The 24,729-nt window shown below is 38.3% G+C and overlaps 1 protein-coding gene across 1 annotated transcript in view; it reads right to left on the bottom strand.

Moving 5' to 3' along the window:
- Positions 1-24,729, bottom strand: part of NUP43 (nucleoporin 43) — a 104,416-nt gene that overhangs the window by 61,465 nt on the left and 18,222 nt on the right. The window contains exons 2-4 of the mRNA XM_053712105.1: positions 9,298-9,420; positions 8,471-8,548; positions 1,297-1,468 (exon numbers count right to left, since the gene is read on the bottom strand). Coding sequence (XP_053568080.1) covers positions 1,297-1,468; positions 8,471-8,548; positions 9,298-9,420 — 373 coding nt within the window. The remainder of the gene's footprint in view (positions 1-1,296; positions 1,469-8,470; positions 8,549-9,297; positions 9,421-24,729) is intronic.

Raw genomic sequence — 24,729 nt, 5'->3', positions numbered from 1 at the left:
AGCTTGGAAAACACTTTAAATCAAGTTAACAAGCAAATATAAAAAACGGTACTGTGCCTTTAAGAGAAACAAATTTTGTCAGAATTTGAAAAACAGTGAAAAAATGCAGTAAATCAAACGAAATGTTTACAGTGTATGTAATAGGCTAACAGAGCATTGCATCCACTTGCAAATGGATGATTAACCCCTTAGTTCAAAAAACGGATCAAAAAAACCAAATAGACTTTTTTTTTTTTTTTTTTTTTTTACAGTCACAACCAACTGCCACAGCAAGCTGTGGTCCTACCTTCCCCAATAAACGACTTTGGAAAGCCTTTGAGCCCTTTAGAGATGTCCTATAGCATTCAGAGGGCCTTTGAGGGAAGCTGGATGTCACAGTTTGTAATTTTAACTGCACCAACTGTAACTTTTATACTATAACAGTGGAAAGCCTCAGTAAAACTGTTTCTAGTCAAAATTTAAGCCAGCCATGTGGAAAAAACTAGGCCCCAATAAAGTTTTATCACCAATGCATATATAAAAACGATTAAACATGCCAGCAAACGTTTATATTGCAATATCATAAGGGTATTACCCCTGGGAGTAAGCATGATACCAGTAGTTATTAAATCACTGTATTCAGGCTTAACTTACATTAATCCGGTATCAGCAGCATTTTCTAGTGTTTTCCATCTCTAGAAAAAATTATAACTGCACATACCTGATAGCAGAATAAACTGCACGCCATTCTCTCGCTGAAGTTACCTCATCTGTGTAATCCCCTCAGACATATGTGAGAATAGCAATGGATCTTAGTTACAACCTGCTAAGATCATAGAAACCTCAGGCAGATTCTTCTTCTATTTACTGCCTGAGATAAAATAGCACAACTCCGGTACTATTTAAAAATAACAAACTTTTGATTGAAGAAAATAAACTAACTATATTTAACCACTCTCTCCTACAACATCCTATCTTTTTGAGAGTTGCAAGAGAATGACTGGCTATGACAGTTAGGGGAGGAGCTATATTACAGCTCTGCTTCCTGTTGGGAATGAGAATATCCCACAAGTAATGGATGATCCGTGGACTGGATACACCTTACAAGAGAAAAGTAACTAACGGCTAATAGGATTACTTGACAATTAAGTGTGGCTATATTATATAACATTGCCATTTTTCATGCAGCAATTTTCAGGGATAAAGAAACATACTTAAAAGAATGTCTATAAAGGCAATGTATTTATTTAAAACTTATAATTGGAAAGACAGAAAAAAGATAAAAGCAGGGAAATACAATGGTATGTCGTGAGTTACCTATTGTCCTCACAATCTCTTTGCTGTCAGCTCTGAAAACATTCATACGGCCATCTTCTCCAACAGAAACAATTTCTGGACTGTTACAAACGACACTGGTGCAGGGAGCACCTGCTGAGTCAGATCCAATATGGTGATGTGCTCGCTCCCACCTGTGATTTACTGACAAAGTCTTCAAAAGCATACAAAACAAGTCAAATGTTTGGCAAGTATTGAAGAAATTGAATTCACTTTGACATGTTTAAAGGACACACAAAAGCAGATTTTAAGCTTACGGTATTTAATTGCATTTTATGGGGGCAGAAATGTAAGACTTGCATTTTATCGAATCAGTGCTGACATAAATAACTCCACAAGAGTGAGCACACAGTTATGTATATGGAAAACATGAACTAGTTCTCTATAGCTGTGAAAAACTGTCAAAATGCACTGAGATAAGAGGTGGCCTTCAAGGGCTTAGAAGTTAGTATATGAGCCTACCTAGGTTTAGCTTTTAACAAAGAAACCCAAAAGATCAAAGTAAATTGGAGGATAAACGTAAAGTAGAAAATTGTTTAAAATTGCATGCCCTATCTGAATCATGAAAGTTTAATTTTGACTAGACTGTCCCTTTAATATTGGCATACATTTTAGCCATGTGGTCAGTAAAATCAGTCGGGTGGTGCTCCCATTAAAAAGGTCCAGGGGAGAACACTACAGGTAACAGTTAATTCTGCTCTTTTTAAAGAAAACTTATAAAAGTATTATCTGTTTTAAAGGGACAACATCACTTGTCATATAGATAATAGCAAGATGCAACTGGTTAAGATTTCCTGTTATATTGTACCCACATAAAGAATTTATGTTTACCCGATAAATTTATTTCTTTTTTGACACGTTGAGTCCACGGATCATCTTAATTACTAATGGGATATTTACCTCCTGGTCAGCAGGAGGAGGCAAAGAGCACCACAGCAGAGCTGTTAAATAGCTCCTCCCTTCCCTCCCACTCCAGTCAATCGACCAAAGTTAAGAAAAGAAAGATAAAGCCAAGGTGCAGGGGTGTCTGAAGTGTACAATAACCCAAAACCTGTCTAAGAGAACAGGGCGGGCCGTAAACTCATTGTGTTAAAGGAATAAATTTATCGGGTAAGCATAAATTTTCTTTTCTAAGACACAATGAGTCCACGGATCATCATAATTACTAATGGGATTCAATACCCAAGCTGGAGTACACAGATGATATGGGAGGGACAAGACAGGTAACCTAAACTGAAGGCACCAATGTTTAAAGAACCTTTCTCCCAAAAGCGGCCTCGGCCGAAATAAAAAGTATCAAATTTGAAGAACTTTGAAAAAGTGTGAAGAGAGGACAAAGTTGCAGACTTGCAAATCTGTTCCACAGAAGCTACATTCTTGAATGCCTATGAGGAAGCGACAGCCCTCGTGGAATGAGTCGTAACTCTCTATGGAGGCTGCTGTCCAGCAGACTCATATGCAAAACGTATGATACTCTTCAGTCAAAAAAAAAAAAAAGTATCCGTAGCCTTCTGTCTCCTACGTTTTCCTGAGAAAACCACAAACAAAGAAACTACTGACGAAAATCCTTAGTCGCCTGCAGGAGAAAAACTTTAATGCACGGACCATGTCCAAATTGTACAGAGTCGTTCCTTTTGAGAAGAAGGATTAGGACACAAGGAAGAAACAACAATCTCCCGATTAATGTTCCGATAAGAAACAACCGTAGGAAGAAATCCTAATGTAGTACATAAAACTACCTTATCTGAATGGAAAGTAAGGTAAGGAGACTCATACTGCAATGCCAAGAGCTCTGACACTCTACAAGCAGAGGAAACAAGAAATACAATTTTCCAAGATAACAACTTAATATCGAAGGAACGCATAGACTCAAACGGAGCCCCTTGAAGAAGTTTAAGAACTAAATTCAGACTCCATGAGGAGTAACCTGCTTGAACACAGGCCTGATAAAATGATTGTACATCCGAAACATCCGCCAAACGTTTGTGTAACAAAATAGATAATGCCGAGATTTGACCCTTTAGGGAACTAGACGATAAGCCCTTTCTCCAAACCCTCTAGGAGAAAAAAAAAAAAAAAAAGACAGCATTCTAGGAATCCTAACTCTATTCCATGAGTAGCTCTTGAATTCACACCAAAGAGATATTTACGCCAAATCTTATGGGAAATCTTTCTAGTTACAGGCTTGCTAGCCTGAATCATGGTCTCTAAGGCCGAGTCAGAAAAACCGTGCTTAGACAAAATGAAGCGTTCAATCTCCAAGCAGTCAGCCTCAGAGAAACTCGATTTGGGTGAAAGGACCCTTGAATTAGAAGGTCCTTGTTCAACAGAAGTCTCCACAGTGGCAGAGATGACATATCCACCAGATCCGCATACCAAATCTCGCGAAGCCAAGCAGGAGCAATGAGGATCACTGATGCCCTCTCCTGCCTGATCCGAGCAATGATCCTAGGAAGAAGCGCAAACTGAGGAATTTGTTATGCTAGACCAAAGGTCCAAGGAACCGCCACAGCATCTATCAATTCCGCCTGGGAGTCCCTGGACCTCGACTCATATCTCGGGAGCTTGGCAGTCTGTCGAGAAGCCAAGAGGTCTAATTCCGGCTGACCCCACCCGAGAATCAAGCTGGAGAACACTTCCGGTTAGGGAACCCTAGAAGGCTGGCGTCTGTTGTCACATTCACCCAAGATGGTCTGCGAAAGCAGGTTACCTGGAAAAGAGGATCCAGAGTCAACCACCATTGAAGAGAATCCCTTGTCTCATGCTCTAAAATGTCTTTGAGGAGACAAATCCGCATAATCTGTTCCATTGGATGAGCATGATTAACTGCAGAGGTCAGAGATGGAACCGAGCAAACGGGATGATTTTCATTGCCGCTACCATCAGCCCTATGAACTCCATGTACTGAACCACTGATGGCCGAGGAGTGGACTGAAAAGCTAGACAAGTATTGAAAATCTTTGATTTCCTGACTCGTCAGAAAAATCTTCATCGATAGGGAATCTATTATGGTTCCCAAGAAAGTTACCCTTGTATTTGGGACTAAGGAACTATTATCCAAATTTACCTTCCAACCGTGAGCTCGCATGAAGAAAAACGACATTTCTGTGTAGAATCTTGCGGATTGTAAGGATGGCGCCTGGACTATTAAGTCGTTCATAAAAGGCACCACTGCAATGCCCCGTAACCGAAGCACCGCCAACAGCGGTCCCAGAACCTTTGAGAAAATTCTAGGAGCTGTGGCAAGACCGAAGGGAGAGCCACACATTGGAAGAGTTTGTCTAGAAAAGCAAACCTTAGAAACTTGAGATGATCCCTGTGAATGGGAATATTAGGTACGCATCCCTGAAATCCACTGTTGACATAAAATGACCCTCTTGGATCAAAAGGAGAATGGAACGAATAGCTTCCATCTTGAAGGACGGTTCTCTAAGAAATTTGTGTAGTTTCTTGAGATCTAAAATTAGCCTGAAGGTTCCCTCTTTTTTGGGAACTATGAGCAGATTGGAATAAAATCCCAGACCCTGTTCTTGAACAGGAACAGGAACAATCACTGCCATGTTGGAAAAGTCTCTTACACCTTGTAAGAACGCCTCTCTCTTTTGTCTGGTCTGCAGACAGACAATCTTGAAAACAGAAACCTACCCTTGGGAGGCAAACTCTTGAATTCTAACTTGTATCCCTGGGACACTATTTCTATTGCCCAGCGATCCTGAACATTTCAAACCCAAGTCTGAATGAAGCAGGAAAGTCTGCCCCCTACAAGATCCGGTCCCGGATCGGGGCATGTCCTTCATGCTGTCCTTGATTCAACAGCAGGCTTATTGGATTGTTTTATCCGACACCAAGATTGATTGGGTCTCCATGTATGCCTAGTCTGTTCCTGTTTGGGGGCAGAAGAGGAGAATTTCCCTTGAAATTTCGAAAGGAACGAAAATTGCTCTGTCGTCCTTTTTGTTTGTTTCTCTTATCCTGCGGGAGAGGATGACCCTTACCTCCCGTGATATCTGAGATAATTTCCGACAGGCCAGGTCCAAACAAGGTCTTCCCCTTGTAAGGAATAGCTAAAAACTTAGGACACATCCGCAGACCAAGGCTTTAACCATAATGCTCTGCGAGCTAGAATAGAAAAACCCTAAATCTCTGCTCCCAGATTGATAACTTGAAGGGAAGCATTAGTAAAAAAAGGAATTAGCTAGTATAAGAGCTTTTATCCTATCCTGGGTTTCATCCAAAGAAGTTTGTCCTGAAAGTATTAGACAACGCTTCAAACCAATATGCTGCCGTACTAGTGACGGTAGCAATGCACACCGCTGTCTGCCATTGCAAGACCTGGTATAGCACTATAAAGGTACAAGAAAAAGCTTCACCATGAAGGGCACATTTAGTATAATTAACTGGACTCCAGGGTAGCTAAAACCTCCTCAAGAAGCAAATGGAGGTATACAAGCTAAGGCAAAAAGAGAACAAACTTAGGATCAGATAAAGGTATTACCCCATCTGAGTCAAAGAATTCTTTATCGGATATTACCAAAGAATCTTCCTCTATCAGCTACAGGGAAGAAACATTCAGAACAGTTACAACTAAATCAATCACACTATTTTCTGATTGAACATATAACCTCTTGCACTTTTCCCTACAGAGTGGGAAACCAGCCATGCAAAAAAAGCAAGGAAAACTCCAGGTTGAGTGTGAGGAAACACAGGGCACTGCATGTGGGCTATACATTTTTGGGAAAAATGTTGTGGCATATCTTAACCAGTCAAAAGACTCCTAAGTAGCATGTGCCTTAGGAAGAGTAGGTTCAGAATAGGTCTATCTTTAACTATTAAAGATCCCTCAATAAATGAGAAAAGGATTGGAAGCACCACATTGGCATCCAAACCTAAAAAAAAGAGACACCTAGCAAGGCCTCTAGGTCCATCCTGAGTCACAAAGGATGATTTAAACCAATAAACAGTTGAAATTTTTCAATAAAATTTAACACATAAAAAGTGTTACTGTATCTTTAAATTTTAAGATGTAACCTCTTAATTTTTGTGTGCAGCAGAAAGTTAATTTAACTCACAAAAATTGCAGACCCTATCTACACCTTAGTTTAAGTAAAATACTAAAGACTGTGTTGGACTATATAGCGTTACACTGTGGTATAACAGAGTATTCTAACTATGTAGTGGCTCAACCTTCCGATATTGGAATGATTTTAACTGCCCAATTTTTCTAAAAACCGCCTCAAACATAGCCCCGCCCCTCGTGGGCGTGATAACACTCATTTCTGCGACATAGTTTTACTGTGCAGAAATAAATGAATGCGCAACCCAAAACTTGCTCCGCCAATCGTGGGCATAATAACAATAAGCTCCCGGTCACCATTATTATGTTTAAAGATAGGCTACCGGGAGCTAACTGAACCACTCTAGCAACCCCTGTTGCAAACCTGGGGGCAAATAGTGCTACTGCATATAAGATAGTATGTTAGTCAAAAATGTAACCCAAACATCACTACCGCATGTTAGCCTCCTAGTGAGATCCGTTACCCCAGAAATAAAGCCATTCTAGCCCAGTGCCTTCTTACAAGTTTGCCTAGTAGCTCCTAACACAGTAGGAGAATATATCAACTTCAATGTGGCTTATAGAAAAATAATAGCCAAACTGTCAAAGTGCCCCCTAATTTAAAATAGGAGAAGCTATTCCTTACTGGAAATGAGGCTTTGAATAAAGTAATACAGTGCCCAAACTTTTTCTGAGATTAAACTTCTATCCCTAGATAAAAAGTCAGCACTTACCTCCTCTTCTGCCTGACAGCAAGGCAGATCCCAGGTTTAAGAGGTCCTCTCCCTCCTATTGACCTGTGGAAAAAAGGCATGCTGAGTAATCCTTTTCCTCAGACTAAGGCATGCAGGGCAGCAAAAACATGGGAGGCGCAGTGAGAATTATGTCCACAAGTTCCCATTGCTCTAAAGCCACCAAAGCTCTACTGAAGAGACTGACATGGACTACGGCTACACCCTAGAACAAAGCAGCACTCTCTGGCACTACTTTAAAAATAATAAACTCTTGATTGAAGAATCTAATCTAACACCTCACTTTACCTCTTCCTATCACTAACGTAGGCAAAGAGAATGACTAGAGTGGGAGGGAAGGGAGGAGCTATTTAACAGCTCTGCTGCTCTTTGCCTTCTCCTGCTGACCAGGAGGTGACTATCCCATTAGTAATTAAGATGATCCGTGGACTCATCGTGTCTTAAAAAAGAAAATACAGCATTGTGGCTACTAAGCCAAAGGCTGGATAACAACAAACTAAAAAAACAAATCCATATTTACCCAAACAATAAAAATGCCTTAAAGAAACAGTAAAAGGGACACTGAACCCACATTTATTTTGTGATTCAGATAGAAAGTTGCTTAAAATTTCATGCTCTAATTCCTATTATCAAATTTTCTTCGTTATCTTGGTATCTTTATTTGAAATGCAAGAATGTAAGTTTAGATGCCGGCCTATTTTTGGTTAACAACCTGGGTTGTTCTTGCCGATTGGTGTATAAATTCATCCACCATTAAAAAAGTGTTGTCTAAAGTACTGAACCAAAAAAAGCTTAGATGCCTTTTTCAAATAAAGATAGCAAGAGAATGAAGAAAAATTGATAAGAGTAAATTAGAAAGTTGACTAAATGTGCATGCTCTATCGGAATCACAAAAGAAAAAAAAAAATTTGGGTTCAGTGTCCCTTAAAGTCAAAATAAAACTTTGGTGCTTCTGACTGAGTATGCAGTTTTAAACAACTTTCCAATTTTCTTGGTATACTTTGTTAAAAATCATACCTAGGAAGGCTAATGATTAGCAATGCACTACTGGGAGCTAGATGCATATATAGGTCTTGCCAGTGGCTTAACCAGTTTGTTCAGCTAGCTCTCAGTGCATTACGGCTCCTTCAACAAAGGATACTAAGAGCATGAAGCTAATGTGATAATAGATTAAATTGGAAAATTGTACATTCTACCTGAATCATGAAATAATTATTTTAGGCTTCATGGCCCTTTTAGCTCAAACTGCATAATTTAAAAGTTGAAAACTTTGTGCACAAAGAAATGTTAATAAAAACAAGACAACAACTGTAGCATTTGTTTTTAAACACCTTATTTAGGACACGATTACCTGATTGTTGTGATGATGACGGAAGATTGTTACACTTCCAGTTGATGAAGCAGTTACAATTCTTTCTGTATCTAAAAACTACAGAAACAAAAATTTTAAAAAAGTTGTATTATCGGTAAATAAAGAACACCCCAGAACCAAATACTAAAGGGTCAAAGGCCTAGTTAACCCTTTCCCGCTGTTAGGATGTTTGGCTGTACTGAAGCCACAGCCGATTGCTAAAAGGGATGCGGCTGGAGGGCATCATAGGCACCCCCCCAACTCAATCCCATCATTGAATCAGTGTTATTGTGTACCCTACTCATGTATCCATCGCTACAGGATTTGGTGACACTTCACAAATAAATTATAAAATGTATTTATCTACAAGAATATATCCGAGACACTGAGGGCATTTTTGTTTTACTTTGAGTGGATTAAAAAGAATTTGCAAGCATTAGGGTATTTTAAAGAATATTCATGAGCTGAAAAAAAAAAAAAAAAAAAAAAAAAAGTGTTGATGCTTGCAGTATCTTGTCTGTCTACCATCAGATGTGAGATTATTATTACATAAGTAGAAGTTGGACAGTCTTATTTTACTAGTTTAATTTTGTATTGAAACCTTTCCTTAAGGAAGCATTAAAATGCTGTTTTGAGTTGAAGCATTTTGATTTTCCATTATAACACTAAAGAAAACATAGCTAAAGCACTTCTTGGAGCCAAAACAAATTGCAGCTCCTGAGCAAGACAGCTAGTGGTTGGCAGCTGCGTGCATATGCGTCAATCAGCTGTCTCCTGCTCAAGAGCTACAATGTTGCATTTAACCCTATGAGGTAATCACACAATACCTGCATATCGAGCACATCGCCACTATGTCTAATATCACATAGCAATTTAGGATCTCCTTGATACTCTTCATCCAAATTCATTGCGCCAACATCTCCAGAGGACCATAATGACACTTTATTTTCCTAAAGAAAACAAAGCATAACAGGCCATGAGAAAAAGCTATAGAATCATCACTTTCAACATAATGAAATAGAGGGTCTACAGATCTGCTTTTCTTTCCCATTTTAGTTTCAGACATAATTCTGCAGTTTTTAAAATTTGACACAGCAGAGACTAGATTAACCCCTTCTGCCATATGGACCCAGATCTACGTCATGCTGTACATAGCCTAGTGTACCACAGAACGTAGATCTGCGTCCATACTGCTGGAAGCCCAAGCAGTCTCGGTTGATAAGAGACAACTGAGACTTGCTTTTCCTGGGCTTCCAGCATCTGCTTCATATAGTAACAGAGTATGATCAGTGCTCTGTTGCCATATGAAGGCAGATTGTCAGATCGTGACAGTCTTTGTCACTGTCGGCATGGATCTCGTTGGTGCCGGTGGGAGGGCAGCACAGTGGTGTACTGGTAGACAGCTGATCGTACCCCAAGATGGTCACCACTAATGGGAGGCATCACTATACTGCAGAAGAAAAAAAAAAAAACACAACACACCTTCTAATGTGCATACTGACAAACTGTGACATTACATATGATGGTGGTGACCAATGGGGGTGGAGGGTAGATAGCCGTTAGGTAGGGATTGGGGAGGCCCCAAGGTAAAGTCATGCATATCTGCTATTTCTGAACAAGAGGGATCCAAGAAAAGATTTTACAACCATCTGCCATATGACTGCAGTAGTTATGAGTAAATACATTTTTCTGAGAAACCTAAAGTTTGCAAAAAAGTAAAAAAAATGTTATATGATCGTATCTGGCGGGCCAAATAGTGGCATCAAATATACCAAGATAGGCCTAGATCAATACCTTGGGTTGTCTACTTTAAAGTGATGGTAAACCCAAGGGTATAACAAACAGCAGGATTTACCGTTACTAAAAATAAACAGTTTCTCTCATTGTTTTGTAAAACTCACGCTTATCTGTTAAGAAAGTAGATCACTAACTCAGCGCCTCGCCCACCCACGACAGGGCTTTCTCTAATGAGGAGACATTTCCACCTCTAGACCAATAGCCGTGCGTGTCAACTGACATCCTAACACGGCTATTGCTCTACAGGTGAAAACGTCACCTAATTGGAGAGAGCGATGTGCCGTGGGTGGCCGGAGACTCTGTGTTAGTGATCTACTTTATTTACAGATAGGGTGAATTTCAAGCACTTCCTAAAGACTCTTCTGTTCAGGGATTCATATAACCTACACTAACCTTTCCATTCCCATTTGATCCCAATAATTGCTACCTTGTATAAAGACAATGTTTATAGCGCTGCGGAATCTGTTGGCGCTCTACAAATAACCAATAATAACTTTTTTTACAAAACAATGAGAAACTAATGTTTATTTTTAGTGATGTTAAATCCTAGCATTTGTTATACGCTTAGATTTACAATCACTTTAACAATATACATAGTTTTCATAGGCAATTAAAAAATAATCATAATCTCTATTTCTGTTTAAATTGCGACAAAGAACCACATTTATAAAAACTTATTGGTACCATTTAACAAATGTCAGAATATTAAAATGCATTCTGGAAATTCTGTATATTTTAACCCCTTAATGACCAAGGACGTACCCTGTACGTCCTCAGGGTTTTCAAGCGCTGGAAGCAATCATGATTGCTTCCAGATGCTTTTAGGGTATTGCAGTGATGCCTCGATATTGAGACATCCTGCAATAACTCTGTGGCCCTCTCTGCATCGGCCAGCGATGGTGCCAGTTGTTGGTGGGCGGGAGCCATTGCAGGGAGGCGGGTGAGCGGCCTATCGCTGGGAACTTATGGCCAGTGGGGGATCCCAATCGCGGATGCGCGCGCGGGTCATGTGCGCGCCCGACCATTAAAGTTGCTTTAACAATTAGTGGTGGGAGAGGAGGCAGGGGGAAAAAAAATTAAAAAAAATGTTGCGCTAGACTATACACTCACAGCCTATCCTGGAAAACCCTCCCACAAGAGTAAAAAATAAGACTATACAGAAAAAAGAAAATAGGATGGCGCAAAAGCAGAGTGTAATAAATGTGTGGCCCTCAAAAGTGGTTTCCTGAATGAAAGATTTCTTATAGAAATAAAAACATCAAAAAGGAAAATATAGTGTAAATAACTCTAAAGTGTACTGAAGAGGAAAGTGTGATCTATCACAAAGTGTGACGAAAAATATATTGTGTATAAAAAATGTGTTCCTGAATCTATTAAGTTGAATAAAATGTATTTACAAAGGTGCTTAAAAGATGGAAAATATGTATATAAAAAAGGGCTACAAAATATCGGATGTCTAGATACACAAAATCTCAATTATCTAGATTTAGTAAAAAAATGACACATTAATATATGCTGAGAATAGAGACGAAAACAGGCAGGTAGTATAAAAATTGAACAGAAACACAAAATTATATAAACCATGCACATGCATGGTGAAATTTAAAATAGACTAGAAAATCTAATTGCAACTGTAAATATTAGGAATCCTAGTACAAATGATCTCACATAATAAAGGGCTAGACTTTCTGTATTGAACTTCTAGTGTAGCAATAAGTTAGGTGATATAGTACCTTGTACACAGCGTTGTAATAGCTTTCTTATATTATTTCCAAACACAGATATAACTATTTTGTACATCCAAATGTAATCATCCAACTTCATAGCCTATATTAAGAATATTGTCATTTAAGATTACTGGCGTATAGTGACTTACAACAGCATAAGAACATAAAGATGTGAATTCGTATCAGCTAGTTCTCTTAAATATGGATGGTAGTATGAAGTAGTGATCCCAGCATTGATGTAAAGTCTATACTCACCGTAAGAGATCCCAGCATAAACCTTCTTACTGATGGATGCAAGACAGGGATTATTATGTCAGGGTGGCTGTGGTGTAAACAGATTGCGGTATACTTTTACAAGTAGCTGTATATCCAGCACCAGTACTCACTGTTATGTGGTAAATGAACTTTGGTGTAGCTTCCTCTGAGCGTGGTCAGAAAACCTGCACTTAGTGCATATGCACGCAGGTGAAATCGAGTGTCTCCGATACCGCCCTGTTTGCTTGTCGGATAGGATTTCTTTGCTGAAAATGTCTTTGTTGAAGATAGATCGAGTTTGACCAAACTCTTCCAAATAAAACGCTGTGTAAGTAGAGTAGATGAATTTGTAACAACGGGTAAGAATCAACGCGTTTCACCCGTAGATAGGGCTTTTTCAAGATAATAGTACCAGCTGTTAGAAGTCGTTCAGATATACCTGTGCTTCACTTTTGATTGGTTCATTTACAAATGGATATCCTTAAGGTGGAATCACTCTTTATCCCCTTAAGTAGGTAGTCAGTTATTTGGACTAGACTTTTGTCAGACTTAAACAAGATGTTTAATATCTGTTTTCTTAGACTTAGATTCTTATGGAGTGTAAATATAATCCAAAAGGTGGTATTTAATCAAGGATACATACATACATACAACACAATGATAATATCCTATATCAGAAAAAAGCCTTACTCGAATTACTTCATATAGCATAATAATCTAATATGTATACCAACGGGCATGCTGTAGATCAACAGCTACTTCTTTTTGTATCTATATTTAAAGTAAAACATAAGTCAATATTATGTTTATCTTTTATTCGACATCACATTTATAATGATATGAATAGTCAGTAAGCTCTATTGTACAGTAATTCTAAAAGAGGTGATAGAAGCTATTGAGTATGATCTTAAATATAAATTTATTTTTATAGGCCATCCCATATGCATGTCTTTTAAAGAGCCTATACATACAGGGATATAAAGAAAAATATATAGAAGTATATAAATGAAAACATGAATACAAGTTATTGTATGTGAATACATATGCATATCCGATATCCTAAATATGTATATATATATATATATATATATATATATATATATATATATATATATATATATATATATATATATATATATATATATATATATATATACATATATATATATATATATATATATATATATATCATGGTTTTGTAAGAAAGAGAAAATCCTGAAAAAATATAAATGTCAGGATAAAAGACAGGGAATTCAGCACTCTTTTTAAAAAAGTTTTATTAGCTCAAAAATATATATGATCCTGTGTGTCCAAAATGAAAGCTGTAGTGGTTTCAAGAAAGATCAATCTTTGACAGTTAAATCCTAGGACAAAGAAATCCTAGGAATATGCTTAGCAATAGGTAAATACACAATTGACCAAGTGGTGTATATATAAGAAACACTAAACATAATACTTAACAAACCTGACCGGTCAGGGGTGAGTGTTCAAGCATGAACAGGATACATTAATAAGAGACATAGCTTCTATCAGATATTAGACAAAAGTATCTCATTGTACTCACAATGCTTTAAATGCAGTTTATGTCTTGGGAAACTGTAGTCAGACTATTATTTCTTACTGCCATCGGCACCTTTAGAAATATAAGGCAAACTGCCGAGCAGATATTAAGGTGACTGACTATGTATCTCAAGATATAATTCAGATATGTATGATGCACATTTGAGCAACAGCAATGTAATAATTGTACATAGTATTACTGAGATATATTAATGAGGAACACTTATCAAACTACTACACCCTGCTGCGTGCGGCACCTTATCAAATAAGGCTTAATGCCGGGCAGGTAAAGTGATGGGATCTAAGTAGTTACTGATAATGTGCCTCAGAATATTTACATATGTCGATACATAAACAAGCAAGCGTTAAAAAGCAGAGATGGAATATACTCAGCAGTGATTAGTAGTAAGCAAGTAGTAGCGTGATGCTTGAAAAGTCATTGTAGAGGTCCTTAGCTTAAGGTCGTATATGCATAAGGTAAAAAGTCATGAAAAAGTGACAGGCATTATGTAGATTTGCAGATCAAGTATGCTAGATGTTAGTATGCTGTAAGCGATAGATAGAAATCACAGACTCTGTAGCTCAGAGTGGCTTCTGTTTACACCCTCTCTGCAGGGTAACGATATCCAAGTCTAACATCAATATGCCTATTTTTCAGGCCAAATTTTAGCTGCATACGACCTGTCTCCTGTCAAGTCCTCAGACTGATGTTTGTTAGATAATCATCAGTAGTTTTCCCCGGGACCTCCAAACTTTTCTTCAATGCAATGCTTGCTTGTCTAGTGTCTCCGTTCAGTGGCGTTCACACTGACCACATGCACCGTGTCGGCTCGTCCAATGCCGACGCGCGTTTCACCCGTTGGGTGTGTCGGGCTTCGTCAGGGCGTGATGACGTAGGGAGCGTCTCATCTCCCTTTTAAGCTTCCTATGTTACACGCCTCTTCTTTCCAAGTTTCTTAATAGCCAATCATATTTAGAGAGAATAAATGCGTAAATACTTAACTCTCTATTGCTTACAAAGTTGTAATAAAAACATGTCAAAACCGGGCAAGTAAGCCCTAATGGAAAATACTTATATATACACCAACAAGTTTTGGTCATTTATGTACTAATGAAAGTGTCGAGAATTATTAAGAGTGTACGGATACCTATGGCAATTGTAGCCCTAAATTTCTAATGCTTAGATAAAGCTTCTAAAAACTTGTGATAAACCATATTAATTACATACATAGCTATTATTTATCATTGTCAAACGAAGTATTCTTGTTACTTTGCAATACATTTTGCACTTGTCTGTAATAGAGAAATACTGTTATAACAGGAACTGTTCCTTATAGGAAGCAGGCCATGTCTATTCTGTCATTTAATCCATTCGGCATCTGGGTTTGTAGGATAGTGATCCACCTACATTCTTTCTGGAGGAGGACCCTATCGTTATCACCCCCTCTATTGTTGGTAATGCCTCTGTCAATACCCACAAATGAGAGAGAGTCAGGATTACAGGCATGGATTTCTTCAAAATGTTTAGCCACATTACTTTTGGGATTTTTGTATTTTATGTCATCCCGATGCTCAGTTATTCTATCCTTTATCGCTCTCCTTGTTTTACCCACGTAAAAACGTGGGCAGCTACAGGACAGGAGGTAGATAACACCTTCAGTGCTACAAGTAATGTGGTATTTTAACTTGTATATTTTGCCTGTGTGTGTTGAAAATGTTTTAGTTTTTTTCATATACTTGCAGGCCACACATCTTCCACAAGGATGATTCCCAGTGGATCTGTGTGTAGTGAGCCAGTCTGTTTGTTTTTTCAGTGACACGTATTGGCTTCTCACGAACTTGTCTCTGAGATTGGGAGCTCTTCTGGCAGTGATGTTGGGGTAGTCTCCTACCTCCTTAGATACCCCTTCATCACTCATTAGAATATGCCAGTTTCTTTCCAATACCAGTCTCAGGGCTGTCCAATGACAGTTGTAATCTGTTATCAACCTAATTGTACTTTGTACAGCCTTTTTTTTGGGTCTTAAAAGTTGTTCTCGATCTGAATGAGCTGCTTCATTAAGAGCTCTATTCACTACTCTTTTGGAGTACCCTCTGTCTAGAAATCGTTTTTGCATCTCCTTGGCATGCTCGTAGTATTTAGTTTTTGTGGAGCAGTTCCGACGTAATCTAAGGAACTGCCCCTTTGGTATCCCCTTCTTGAGATGGTCAGGATGGTGACTAGTGGCGAGTAGCAAACTATTAGTTGCAGTAGTTTTGCGGAAATTCTCAGTCACAATAAAGCCCTGTTTTAATTTAATTGTAATATCCAAAAAGGATATTTCCTCCTTACTACTTTGTAATGTGAGGAAAATATTTTTATCATTTTTGTTTAGAGTTTCAACAAACTCTAAAAGGCCTGTTTCAGAGCCCTCCCATATGAGGAAAATGTCATCCACATATCTTAGCCATATGTGGATATTTTCCTCAAAGAGAGGGCTCTGATAAACATCCTCCATCTCCCAGGCTCCTAAGTGTAGGCAGGCATAGGTGGGGGCACACGTTGCCCCCATGGCAGTCCCTTGCTGCTGTACATACACCTTGTTGTCAAATAGAAAAACGTTGTTTGTCAGTATGAACTCTAAGAGTTCTATGACAAAAACCGTGTGCTGTTGTGATTGTGTACCTCTCATCATAAGAAAGTGATTACACGCTTTTAGACCTACATTGTGGGGGATAGATGAATATAATCCTTCCACATCCAAACAGGCCATGATGGCTCCTGGTGGAACTGTAAGGTTGTCTATTTTCCTTAGAAAATCAGCCGTGTCTAAAATATATGATGGTAATGTACTTAGGAATGGCCTAAGGAAAAAGTCTACATAATTTCCAAGATTTTCTGTTAGGCTACCAATGCCTGCAATTATTGGGCGGCCTGGTGGATGATTAGCATTCTTGTGTATTTTGGGGATACAATAGAAAACAGGTGTTATTGGGTACTCACAATAAAGATATTTCTTTTCTGAGTTTGTAATTAGGCCTTCACTTTTTGCCTTTTTTAGTATGTTAAAAAGCTTAAATTGTAAGGAAGATGTTGGATTGAACGTCAATGATTTGTAATGTTTCTTATTCAGAAGTTGACGTTTTACTTCCAGGACGTACATGTTCTCATCCCAAAGGACTAGGTTTCCACCTTTGTCCGCGGGCTTGATCACAAATCCTTTTGCATTTATCAGGTCATTGAGTGCTTTACGTTCAGATTTTGTTAGGTTATCATCAACTACTCCTGTAAAGGACATTTGGTTAACCTCTTTCTCAACCTGTTTTACAAAGATATTGACTGCTGGCACCATTGAGAGTTGCGGCATGTACTTAGATTTTGCTTTGAAGTTGGAAGTAGTTTTATTAAGGTAAGGAATATCCTTAACTTGGGTAGGAGTATATTGACTGCCTTCATTTTCTTCTAGGAGGCTTTGGAGGTTTTCTACTGTGGACTTGTCATCCTGGGTAATGGAGACATCGTCTATTAGGTGTTTGCTTTTGCCCTTCATTATTTGTGATAACACAATTTTGCGGGCAAAGAGATGGAGATCTTTTGTGAAATTGAATTTGTCAAGGTAATTAGTGGGGCAGAAGGAAAGGCCTTTCTTAAGTACCTCTATGTGAGCCAGGTTTAACTTAAATGTTGATAAGTTGATTATCTGAAGCCCTTCTTCTGTTGTCTTTAATATCCCCTGCGTCCCCGGAATCGCCGGGGTCTGCCCCTCGTATAGTTCCCTTGATTCAGTTGTTGTCTCCGTTGTCTGGAGGGATATCTCCTCTCTTGATTGGCTATTAAGAAACTTGGAAAGAAGAGGCGTGTAACATAGGAAGCTTAAAAGGGAGATGAGACGCTCCCTACGTCATCACGCCCTGACGAAGCCCGACACACCCAACGGGTGAAACGCGCGTCGGCATTGGACGAGCCGACACGGTGCATGTGGTCAGTGTGAACGCCACTGAACGGAGACACTAGACAAGCAAGCATTGCATTGAAGAAAAGTTTGGAGGTCCCGGGGAAAACTACTGATGATTATCTAACAAACATCAGTCTGAGGACTTGACAGGAGACAGGTCGTATGCAGCTAAAATTTGGCCTGAAAAATAGGCATATTGATGTTAGACTTGGATATCGTTACCCTGCAGAGAGGGTGTAAACAGAAGCCACTCTGAGCTACAGAGTCTGTGATTTCTATCTATCGCTTACAGCATACTAACATCTAGCATACTTGATCTGCAAATCTACATAATGCCTGTCACTTTTTCATGACTTTTTACCTTATGCATATACGACCTTAAGCTAAGGACCTCTACAATGACTTTTCAAGCATCACGCTACTACTTGCTTACTACTAATCACTGCTGAGTATATTCCATCTCTGCTTTTTAACGCTTGCTTGTTTATGTATCGACATATGTAAATATTCTGAGGCACATTATCAGTAACTACTTAGATCCCATCACTTTACCTGCCCGGCATTAAGCCTTATTTGATAAGGTGCCGCACGCAGCAGGGTGTAGTAGTTTGATAAGTGTTCCTCATTAATATATCTCAGTAATACTATGTACAATTATTACATTGCTGTTGCTCAAATGTGCATCATACATATCTGAATTATATCTTGAGATACATAGTCAGTCACCTTAATATCTGCTCGGCAGTTTGCCTTATATTTCTAAAGGTGCCGATGGCAGTAAGAAATAATAGTCTGACTACAGTTTCCCAAGACATAAACTGCATTTAAAGCATTGTGAGTACAATGAGATACTTTTGTCTAATATCTGATAGAAGCTATGTCTCTTATTAATGTATCCTGTTCATGCTTGAACACTCACCCCTGACCGGTCAGGTTTGTTAAGTATTATGTTTAGTGTTTCTTATATATACACCACTTGGTCAATTGTGTATTTACCTATTGCTAAGCATATTCCTAGGATTTCTTTGTCCTAGGATTTAACTGTCAAAGATTGATCTTTCTTGAAACCACTACAGCTTTCATTTTGGACACACAGGATCATATATATTTTTGAGCTAATAAAACTTTTTTAAAAAGAGTGCTGAATTCCCTGTCTTTTATCCTGACATTTATATTTTTTCAGGATTTTCTCTTTCTTACAAAACCATGAAATTTATTTAAGGGTCTGCACCATTTATTCAACTGTAGCCATATTAGTATTTACTTTGGAACTATATGGCTCTTTTCTAGAAGCTCATAGCAATTGCGTCCCCTCCGTATCTTCTTTTCTATTTTTCAATTTCATTACCTATGTTACTGGGTTCTAGGACCGAATCATAGGCTTCCGGAGAGGTGACCCTATAGTGCTAATAATTAATTTCCGTAAGAGTTAACAACTCTTGGGTGTGTCCATTTAAAAAGCTAGAGTGACAGCAAGAGACATAATAATCTTTGACATTAAAGCCTAATCTAGTCATACATACTTGCATTATGGCATTTACACTGTCTGATGAGAATTGGGAAGCTGAATTAACAGCGTCATTGTCGATGTCAGGCTTAGAAGAGAGCCAACTTGAAAATAATGCTCCAGTTAACATATATGGGGCATTTAAAAACTATAAAAAACTTTTAGTAAAACAGGTCAAACTCAGGGCTGAGACATCGAGCCTAGAAAACTATATAAAAAATAACATCATACCTAGGGGGCTACGATTGAGATTAGACCCCGGAACTAACCTAAGGGAAGATGAAGGTGGGGAAGCATTTATGGAAGACTGGAATTCCAGTCTAACTGAGTGCTCCATCATTTTGATGGGAAAAATGGTCAAACGTAACAAAGAAAGATTGGACAAGACAATCACACAGGCAGAGGAATGCCTAAAGATAGTTAATACCTTTTCTAGCAACCCAAACTTTGTTAAACTTAATGAAGAAATAAAGGATCAGATTGCCAGACTGCAGAATGACATAAAATTGAGAAAAGGTAGGAAATTGTCCAGAGACAATGATGACTATAAGAACAACAAGGTCTATAATTACTTGACACCAAGAGGCACGTATGACTCTGGTACAGATGCGTCTGATATAGAATCAGAACACCAAAGACCTATTACAGAAAAGTCACACTCTTCTTTTTTAGGGGAAGGAGGAGAGGAGGCAGGAAGAGAAGGTGGAGGAGGGACAAATTCAGACTCTCAAGAGAGGAGATATCCCTCCAGACAACGGAGACAACAACTGAATCAAGGGAACTATACGAGGGGCAGACCCCGGCGATTCCGGGGACGCAGGGGATATTAAAGACAACAGAAGAAGGGCTTCAGATAATCAACTTATCAACATTTAAGTTAAACCTGGCTCACATAGAGGTACTTAAGAAAGGCCTTTCCTTCTGCCCCACTAATTACCTTGACAAATTCAATTTCACAAAAGATCTCCATCTCTTTGCCCGCAAAATTGTGTTATCACAAATAATGAAGGGCAAAAGCAAACACCTAATAGACGATGTCTCCATTACCCAGGATGACAAGTCCACAGTAGAAAACCTCCAAAGCCTCCTAGAAGAAAATGAAGGCAGTCAATATACTCCTACCCAAGTTAAGGATATTCCTTACCTTAATAAAACTACTTCCAACTTCAAAGCAAAATCTAAGTACATGCCGCAACTCTCAATGGTGCCAGCAGTCAATATCTTTGTAAAACAGGTTGAGAAAGAGGTTAACCAAATGTCCTTTACAGGAGTAGTTGATGATAACCTAACAAAATCTGAACGTAAAGCACTCAATGACCTGATAAATGCAAAAGGATTTGTGATCAAGCCCGCGGACAAAGGTGGAAACCTAGTCCTTTGGGATGAGAACATGTACGTCCTGGAAGTAAAACGTCAACTTCTGAATAAGAAACATTACAAATCATTGACGTTCAATCCAACATCTTCCTTACAATTTAAGCTTTTTAACATACTAAAAAAGGCAAAAAGTGAAGGCCTAATTACAAACTCAGAAAAGAAATATCTTTATTGTGAGTACCCAATAACACCTGTTTTCTATTGTATCCCCAAAATACACAAGAATGCTAATCATCCACCAGGCCGCCCAATAATTGCAGGCATTGGTAGCCTAACAGAAAATCTTGGAAATTATGTAGACTTTTTCCTTAGGCCATTCCTAAGTACATTACCATCATATATTTTAGACACGGCTGATTTTCTAAGGAAAATAGACAACCTTACAGTTCCACCAGGAGCCATCATGGCCTGTTTGGATGTGGAAGGATTATATTCATCTATCCCCCACAATGTAGGTCTAAAAGCGTGTAATCACTTTCTTATGATGAGAGGTACACAATCACAACAGCACACGGTTTTTGTCATAGAACTCTTAGAGTTCATACTGACAAACAACGTTTTTCTATTTGACAACAAGGTGTATGTACAGCAGCAAGGGACTGCCATGGGGGCAACGTGTGCCCCCACCTATGCCTGCCTACACTTAGGAGCCTGGGAGATGGAGGATGTTTATCAGAGCCCTCTCTTTGAGGAAAATATCCACATATGGCTAAGATATGTGGATGACATTTTCCTCATATGGGAGGGCTCTGAAACAGGCCTTTTAGAGTTTGTTGAAACTCTAAACAAAAATGATAAAAATATTTTCCTCACATTACAAAGTAGTAAGGAGGAAATATCCTTTTTGGATATTACAATTAAATTAAAACAGGGCTTTATTGTGACTGAGAATTTCCGCAAAACTACTGCAACTAATAGTTTGCTACTCGCCACTAGTCACCATCCTGACCATCTCAAGAAGGGGATACCAAAGGGGCAGTTCCTTAGATTACGTCGGAACTGCTCCACAAAAACTAAATACTACGAGCATGCCAAGGAGATGCAAAAACGATTTCTAGACAGAGGGTACTCCAAAAGAGTAGTGAATAGAGCTCTTAATGAAGCAGCTCATTCAGATCGAGAACAACTTTTAAGACCCAAAAAAAAGGCTGTACAAAGTACAATTAGGTTGATAACAGATTACAACTGTCATTGGACAGCCCTGAGACTGGTATTGGAAAGAAACTGGCATATTCTAATGAGTGATGAAGGGGTATCTAAGGAGGTAGGAGACTACCCCAACATCACTGCCAGAAGAGCTCCCAATCTCAGAGACAAGTTCGTGAGAAGCCAATACGTGTCACTGAAAAAACAAACAGACTGGCTCACTACACACAGATCCACTGGGAATCATCCTTGTGGAAGATGTGTGGCCTGCAAGTATATGAAAAAAACTAAAACATTTTCAACACACACAGGCAAAATATACAAGTTAAAATACCACATTACTTGTAGCACTGAAGGTGTTATCTACCTCCTGTCCTGTAGCTGCCCACGTTTTTACGTGGGTAAAACAAGGAGAGCGATAAAGGATAGAATAACTGAGCATCGGGATGACATAAAATACAAAAATCCCAAAAGTAATGTGGCTAAACATTTTGAAGAAATCCATGCCTGTAATCCTGACTCTCTCTCATTTGTGGGTATTGACAGAGGCATTACCAACAATAGAGGGGGTGATAACGATAGGGTCCTCCTCCAGAAAGAATGTAGGTGGATCACTATCCTACAAACCCAGATGCCGAATGGATTAAATGACAGAATAGACATGGCCTGCTTCCTATAAGGAACAGTTCCTGTTATAACAGTATTTCTCTATTACAGACAAGTGCAAAATGTATTGCAAAGTAACAAGAATACTTCGTTTGACAATGATAAATAATAGCTATGTATGTAATTAATATGGTTTATCACAAGTTTTTAGAAGCTTTATCTAAGCATTAGAAATTTAGGGCTACAATTGCCATAGGTATCCGTACACTCTTAATAATTCTCGACACTTTCATTAGTACATAAATGACCAAAACTTGTTGGTGTATATATAAGTATTTTCCATTAGGGCTTACTTGCCCGGTTTTGACATGTTTTTATTACAACTTTGTAAGCAATAGAGAGTTAAGTATTTACGCATTTATTCTCTCTAAATATGATTGGCTATTAAGAAACTTGGAAAGAAGAGGCGTGTAACATAGGAAGCTTAAAAGGGAGATGAGACGCTCCCTACGTCATCACGCCCTGACGAAGCCCGACACACCCAACGGGTGAAACGCGCGTCGGCATTGGACGAGCCGACACGGTGCATGTGGTCAGTGTGAACGCCACTGAACGGAGACACTAGACAAGCAAGCATTGCATTGAAGAAAAGTTTGGAGGTCCCGGGGAAAACTACTGATGATTATCTAACAAACATCAGTCTGAGGACTTGACAGGAGACAGGTCGTATGCAGCTAAAATTTGGCCTGAAAAATAGGCATATTGATGTTAGACTTGGATATCGTTACCCTGCAGAGAGGGTGTAAACAGAAGCCACTCTGAGCTACAGAGTCTGTGATTTCTATCTATCGCTTACAGCATACTAACATCTAGCATACTTGATCTGCAAATCTACATAATGCCTGTCACTTTTTCATGACTTTTTACCTTATGCATATACGACCTTAAGCTAAGGACCTCTACAATGACTTTTCAAGCATCACGCTACTACTTGCTTACTACTAATCACTGCTGAGTATATTCCATCTCTGCTTTTTAACGCTTGCTTGTTTATGTATCGACATATGTAAATATTCTGAGGCACATTATCAGTAACTACTTAGATCCCATCACTTTACCTGCCCGGCATTAAGCCTTATTTGATAAGGTGCCGCACGCAGCAGGGTGTAGTAGTTTGATAAGTGTTCCTCATTAATATATCTCAGTAATACTATGTACAATTATTACATTGCTGTTGCTCAAATGTGCATCATACATATCTGAATTATATCTTGAGATACATAGTCAGTCACCTTAATATCTGCTCGGCAGTTTGCCTTATATTTCTAAAGGTGCCGATGGCAGTAAGAAATAATAGTCTGACTACAGTTTCCCAAGACATAAACTGCATTTAAAGCATTGTGAGTACAATGAGATACTTTTGTCTAATATCTGATAGAAGCTATGTCTCTTATTAATGTATCCTGTTCATGCTTGAACACTCACCCCTGACCGGTCAGGTTTGTTAAGTATTATGTTTAGTGTTTCTTATATATACACCACTTGGTCAATTGTGTATTTACCTATTGCTAAGCATATTCCTAGGATTTCTTTGTCCTAGGATTTAACTGTCAAAGATTGATCTTTCTTGAAACCACTACAGCTTTCATTTTGGACACACAGGATCATATATATTTTTGAGCTAATAAAACTTTTTTAAAAAGAGTGCTGAATTCCCTGTCTTTTATCCTGACATTTATATTTTTTCAGGATTTTCTCTTTCTTACAAAACCATGAAATTTATTTAAGGGTCTGCACCATTTATTCAACTGTAGCCATATTAGTATTTACTTTGGAACTATATGGCTCTTTTCTAGAAGCTCATAGCAATTGCGTCCCCTCCGTATCTTCTTTTCTATTTTTCAATATATATATATATATATATATATATATATATATATATATATATATATATATATATATATATATATATATATATATATATATATATATATATATATATATATATATATATATATATATATATATATATATATATATAAAAAATGTCCGACCTTAGAGAAAGGGGGAAATATCCAATTCTGAATAGAATCCATTCGGATGTAGTGTGTCCATATAATAGATTAGCTCTGCTTCTTTACTGTAGATCTTTTAGATTGTTTCCATGCACTTACCGGAAGTGATTATAGAGATTATTATCTAGATTCTCTTTTTCAATGCACCATAAATGTTCACGGATTCCGTCTCTCAGATTTCTAGTAGTTTCGCCTAAATATATTAGATAACATGAACATCAACATATAGACTACTCCTTTTTGGGTACATCTCATAATGAATTCTTTTCCTGCG

Source organism: Bombina bombina, chromosome 4 (genome assembly GCF_027579735.1).
Source record: "Bombina bombina isolate aBomBom1 chromosome 4, aBomBom1.pri, whole genome shotgun sequence".
In the NCBI taxonomy this organism is placed as follows: domain Eukaryota; kingdom Metazoa; phylum Chordata; class Amphibia; order Anura; family Bombinatoridae; genus Bombina; species Bombina bombina.
The sequence above is the reverse complement of the archived record's forward strand: the minus strand, read 5'-3'. Positions and strand labels throughout refer to the sequence as shown.